The sequence below is a fragment of the Dermochelys coriacea genome, chromosome 1 (genome assembly GCF_009764565.3).
Source record: "Dermochelys coriacea isolate rDerCor1 chromosome 1, rDerCor1.pri.v4, whole genome shotgun sequence".
Taxonomy (NCBI): domain Eukaryota; kingdom Metazoa; phylum Chordata; order Testudines; family Dermochelyidae; genus Dermochelys; species Dermochelys coriacea.
The window spans coordinates 176,034,016-176,040,015 of record NC_050068.2 but is presented as its reverse complement, the minus strand read 5'-3'; the positions used below and the strand labels follow the sequence as shown (position 1 = coordinate 176,040,015).

Here is a 6,000-nt window from a genome sequence, read left to right as displayed (position 1 = left end):
GCTTATGCTCTAATAAATTTGTTAGTCTCTAAGGTGCCACAAGTACTCCTTTTCTTTTTGAGAATACAGACTAACACGGCTGCTACTCTGAAACCTATGACAATACAGTAAGACATATTATCACTGGTGATTCGCTGGAGCAGCAGCTCCTGAGGAGCAAGAGAAGGAGGGATCAGAGTGGGAAAGGCGGCCAGCAAGCCTGGCTCCTAGGTGAGGGAGTCGCTGCTGTGGTAAAGAAGCAGGTGGGCCGGGAGGGCAGTGGCGGAGGTAGGGGGTAGGCAGAGGGAGAGCCGGAGGACTAGCGAGGAGCGGGGCGGAGGGAAGACAGGGCCGCGGGTTAGTGGCTGGGGAGAGGGAGGAGCCGGGGCGGGGCGGGGCGCCGAGCAGGCGGTGGTTGGCTGCGGGGCCGGGCTGCGAGCCGGGGGCGGAGCGGGCGGCACATTCCGGGGCCCGGGCCGGGCTAGGCGGCGGGCAGCAGCCGGGCCTGAGCCGACCCGCTTCTTCCCGTCCCAGGGCGGCACGTCCGCGTCGCGCCCAGTCGGGCCCGCCCCCGCCCCCGCCCCCGCCCTCCCCGACTCCGGGCCCGGCACCTGCCTCTCCGCTGCCCGCGCCGCCGCCGCCTGCTGCTGCTGCTGCTGCTGCTCTGCGCCGGGGGGACGCGGCCATGACCGTGGAGCAGAACGTGCTGCAGCAGAGCAAAGCCCAGAAGGTACCGACCGTGCAGCCCGCCCGCGGCCCTGCGCGGGGACCGGCCCAGCCCGGCCCAGCCCGCGCCGCCGGGGGAAGCCCTCCTGCGGCCGCTGGGCTACGCGAGGGCCCGGCTTTGGAGCCGGAGCCGGAGCCGGAGCGCCGCGGGGGTGGGGTGGGGGGGCTTCGCGCTGTGACCTTAGCAGCGAGCCAGCCGGGCGGGCGGGCGGGCGGGCGGCGGCGCCGCGGGCTGGGTCGGGTCGGACTGGCGGGGCTGCGAGCTGGGGCGGGGGCAGGGGCTGCGGTGGGCGCTGTATATATCGCATGATGTCTCTTCTCCATTAGGTCCTACCCGCCCCGCCCCGCGAATTTGTCTCTCTCGCGCCAGGAGCTCTGTGGGGTAGTAGCCATTCACCCAGCGCCCGTTGTAAACAACTCGCCCCTCCCGCCTGCCCAGCCCGCCCCGGTCAGCCAGCGTTTCCCTCCCTTCCCTCCAGTCCTTCCCCGAGAAGATCTTTAGAGCCGATCTCCCCAGGCCTTGGTGGTTCTGGAGCGTGCTCCTTTTGTACGGCGCTTGAACGTGAAAGTTATGAACAAAACCTGGTTGTCTAATTATGTCAGGATGTGAAATCAGTACATGCCAGTGAGTGGATCGGTCTAGTTGGCGCATGCTGTTATAGTAACCACGGGTGCCGTCTGTCATGCCTGAGGAGAAGTGGAGAGGGGACTGTCACAGTGATAACCTTTGAATTCCTTTAGATAGATAGAATGTGCAGCTTCCCTCCGGATGTGCTCAGATGTGATGAGTAGAGTTCCTAAATAGCCTGTGGTACACCCACATGAAAAAAACAGTAGCTTGTGCTGAGCCTCCAGCAAAATCACCTCCCGCCTTCATTGTGCAGGGTGCTCTGGAGTGCAAGGCCATGTTGCTTCCATTCACTTCAAAGGTAGCTGTATTTCAGTGAAAAGAAAAGGAGGACTTGTGGCACCTTAGAGACTAACAAATTTATTTGCGCATAAGCTTTCGTACTCCAATAAATTGGTTAGTCTCTAAGGTGCCCCAAATACTCCTTCTCTTTTTGTGAATACTGACTAACACGACTGCTACTCTGAAACCTGTATTTCAGTGGTGGTACAGGTATGCTGGGTACAGTCTTCAGACTCCCTCATGAGTAGTCCTGTTGAACTCATGGGATACTTATCTAAGAAAAAAATATTCACATGACTAAGATTGTAGGATAGTACCAATATTTCATAATGTGCCTTGTAATTCTCTGAGGAGAAAGGTGCTATGCTGTACATATAAAATACAGGATAAAAGGTGTTACTTAAGTGTAAAATACAGATACTGATATCAGTAGATATTTAAAGCAGAAGCTATTCTGAGCATATAACAATGGAGTCATAAAATGATTGTAAAATATATTTGGAGGTCTTATTAAAATTGAAGATTGTATATTTAGTGACTTTATCAATTGCATTTTTCCAGTTGGATTTAAGCAGCTGGTGGTGAGTGGAACCTTTCAACTCTGTCACTGCTGAAAATTGGTACGGTCTGTTGCTGTTCATTGGCTAACATGAAATGAGTTGTGACTGTCTCCACTACAGACCTTACAGCAGCACAGCTGTACCACTGTAGGGTCCCTGGTGTAGTGACAGGAGAGACCTCTCCCATTGGCATAATAAAACCATGCCCAACGAGCGGCAGTAGCTATGTTGGCGGGAGAGCATCTCCTGCCGACATAGCACTGTCCACACTGGCGCTTTTGTCTGTAAAACTTGTGATGGTCGGGGAGTGAGGGTGGGGTTTTTTTTCACACCCCCTGACGGGCAAAAGTTTTACCAACAAAAACGTTAGTGTAGACATAGCTTTACTTAAGCTTAAGTAAGGCTAAGTCTACGCTTTCTCATCAGTGTAACTTTGTCGGGGGCTGGTATATTTAACCAAAGTTGTCGTACCAGTAAAACTCTGGTATGGATGTGGCTATTCAAGTATAAAAGTGTGTACTGGTATAGTTATTCTCACCTTCCATGTGGGAATAGCTACACCAATATAACTGTCCTTACTGTGGGGTTGTGCTGCTTTTTCTATATTGGTATCGTTAAAGTAGTACTCTTTTCTAATTTAGATAAGCCCTTCAAGAGAGGTGCCCGCTTCTAAAGATTGCCGTCACAATTAACAATAATTTGCACATTTGTTGGCAGTTTCAGCAGAGAGGGGAAAGGCTGAATGGACATGGACTAAATTTATCTTCTCATTCCTGAAGTGTTCAATACCAATTTAAATTGAAGTGTGCTAACAAGCTACTGTTGCAAAGTCTTGCTGCCAGAGCCTGTGTTTTGTGACTAGTAGAGAACTTCATTTTCTACTACTGCAAGTATGACACCTTTTGTGACCAATCAATTAACTTAAAATGCTATTATTGATGAGGTGTACTTGAATAGCCCTTAATTATTGTATTGGAGCTTGGTTATAGACACGTAATATCTGGTAGATCTGGTTGCTTACATTTCTTTCTGTTGATTATGTTTGACAGATAATCAAAACAATCATGGAGCCGGTCTGTGCTAGAAAGTTAAGTCGGCCTAGCTACCTGGCTAGGGGTTGTGAAAAATTCACATCTCTGAGAGGTGTAGTAAAGTCAATCGAAGTCCCAGTGTAGTCATCGCTTGATTGACAGAGGAATTCTATTGACCGTACCGACCACATCTCAGAGAGGTGGATTTACTACACAGATTGAAGAACCCCTTCTGTTTGTGTAGTAAGTGTCTGTGTTGAAGCACTACAGCTGTGTCGCTTTAGCGTTTCTAGTGTAGTCAGGGCTGTCAGATAGACCAGTGGGCAATGGTCTGTAGCTGAGGATTCCTTTCTCTTTCCCCTTTGGAAGTGGTTGGTTGTGATTAAATTTCAACTAGTGATCCAACTTGGGGGGAAAAAAGTTGAATTAGCAAGAACTCTAATACTAAAATCTTGCTGCTGCTGGTAGTTTATTATTTGCACTGCTCCAAAGAGCATACGGTAAAACTGTTTGCATTGTATCATCTGAGTAAACTAATAAATCTCTGCCGTTCAAAGAGGATTCAGAGTTCATTAATTTTTCAAGCCAAAAAACTGATGCAAAAGCACATTATTTTAAATTATTTTAGTTTTAATATCTATCAATATTTATCAGCTATATGTAACATTAAAAATCTGCCTTATACTACATTTTCTATGACTTATTTTCCCTGAAATGTATGTGAGAAAACAACCTTTAGTTCAGGTTGCAAATTTTGTCTTCCATGTGACGGCTCCAAATCTTAATGGATACAATCAAGAGTTTACATGCTGATAGATTTAAACAAATAATAAACCAAATAATATGTTACAGAAAATATACTAGCAAATTATGTAAAATATTAAAATGGACTAATACCTTATCTAAACAGGGAAAATTTACAAAAATTCCTACTGGTTTAGCTGAACTGGAGCTAAACATGGTGAGAGTTTTTTTTTTTTTTTATTGGGGGAGAGGAGTGGAGAGTGCTTTTTTGTTTGTAGGCAAGGTCTGAAAGTCTCTCATGACTGTCCTCTGTTAGTGCAGAGAAACTACGTATAAGGTACAAATGTATTATTAGCTTTCCAAGAGATGACTTTGAGTCAGCAGAATATCTTTACTCATCATAACTGTGGTTTTCAGTAACTAATTAATCAGGATCTCTTTCTGTTACTAAGGAAGTATTTAGCAGCTTTTGTAATACTTTAAAATATGGGTTTATTTTGGTACAATGCTGTATAGTTAACTTGAAAGCTTGGTTCACTCAGGCTAGGAGCCTGATCTGCACTTAAAAGTTTTGCTGGCATAATTATGTGATTTAGGAATGTGAAAAAAATCTTACCCCTTACCGACATAGCTATGTTGGCAGAAGCACTAGTGTAGACAGTTACACGGGCAAAAGAAATTTTACTCGTATAAGTTGTGTCTACACTCTGAGATTTTGCTGGTAAAGCTATACTGGCAAATCCTTCCTTGTATAGACAAGGCCTAATATTGTTTTCCTTACTTAGAGAATCTGGATCTGTTTAAAATTGGATCTTTATTTCCTTTATTGGGCATCTTGCCTTTTATGTTACTCAAGATTTGCTCTCTATCTCTTGAATCAAAGAATAACCAGGATCATATTATCAGTCTTGTTGCTGTGTCCAACTTGGGAATTTGTAACATTGTTCAGTATTTATGGGGTCATCTGTAATGTCCATGTTTATATACAAGTATTTTAATAAAAGTAAATAGGCTGGTAGCTTTTTGTTTTTTGTCCAGAGGTATTCCCAATATTTCGTTAACTTTTGGCTCCTATCTGACTCTTATTCTCTTTTCCTTCCAGTAAAATGTTGATTTTGGTCAGGCTTCTTAATGAGAAGGTAAAGAATTTTTATTGTTTGATTCCACACAGTTGGCCGTTCAGTTTGGTAGATGTGTCTTCAAGTTGTCTTTCCAAAGGAACACAGTTGTAATCTGTCACTCTTGCTGTGGAGAGCCTCCAGTCCCTTAGACATTGTGTACACCACCAAAACTCAAATGCACAGTTTTCCAATGATAGAAAATGAGAAACAATAGTGTACACAGATCATATGTCTCTTCACCACTGTGTCACTTAACTCTACGGAAGTGTAATCTACAGCTGACCTCCTGTCTAATAAGAAATGGCTCTAGATCACTAATTTTACACTGGCCTCTGAACAGCCAACACATGGTACCAATTTGCAATGATTATCCTGGTTTGTGTGCAAATCAGAGAAGGACTGGATTTTTTGTTGTTGTTTTTAAAACAAACAAAAAGCTTGTTTTATTTATGCTGCAGTTCCTGTGACCGTTATCATTGCTGCTGAACTGTCTCAATGTTGCCAGTGTAGTTGTGATCATAATAGAACAAAATTAGAGGTGGCAGTTCATCTCATCTTTTAGAAATATCCTGTATTCAGGATATGTAGCACTGACTTTTTAAATGACATACAGCACTTTGCTAGGAAAAAGACAACTTGCTTTTTTTCTTTTCGCATCTTCCATAGATTAAAATGTGTTTCCCTTAAATGCCCTTTCCCAAACTTTTGGTTTGTGGCTTGCTGGTGGCCTGCAGAAAGTTGGCTGGTCATGTGATTTTTGGCTCTTCCTGTTTCCTACTATTAAATTGCATTGAATAACAGCTGAAATGTTATATTACTCCCTAATATTACTTTTCCATGAACAGTTGCTGTAGTTGTCATGAGACTATTATAGAGGTGGGGCAGAGAACTGGTTCATGCAGTCATGAAAGGGTGGGGAGATTATCTGA

At 44.9% G+C, this 6,000-nt stretch overlaps 1 protein-coding gene across 11 annotated transcripts in view; it reads left to right on the top strand.

Annotated features, from left to right (window-relative positions):
• The first annotated feature begins 428 nt into the window (after window positions 1-428).
• USP25 (ubiquitin specific peptidase 25) overlaps window positions 429-6,000 on the top strand; it is a 148,160-nt gene continuing 142,588 nt past the window's right edge. For all 11 annotated transcript variants that reach the window (XM_043509274.1, XM_038391770.2, XM_038391739.2 and 8 more), the window contains exon 1: window positions 429-709. In XM_043509274.1, the coding sequence (XP_043365209.1) occupies window positions 665-709 (45 nt within the window). In that variant the 5' untranslated portion in view covers window positions 429-664. The remainder of the gene's footprint in view (window positions 710-6,000) is intronic.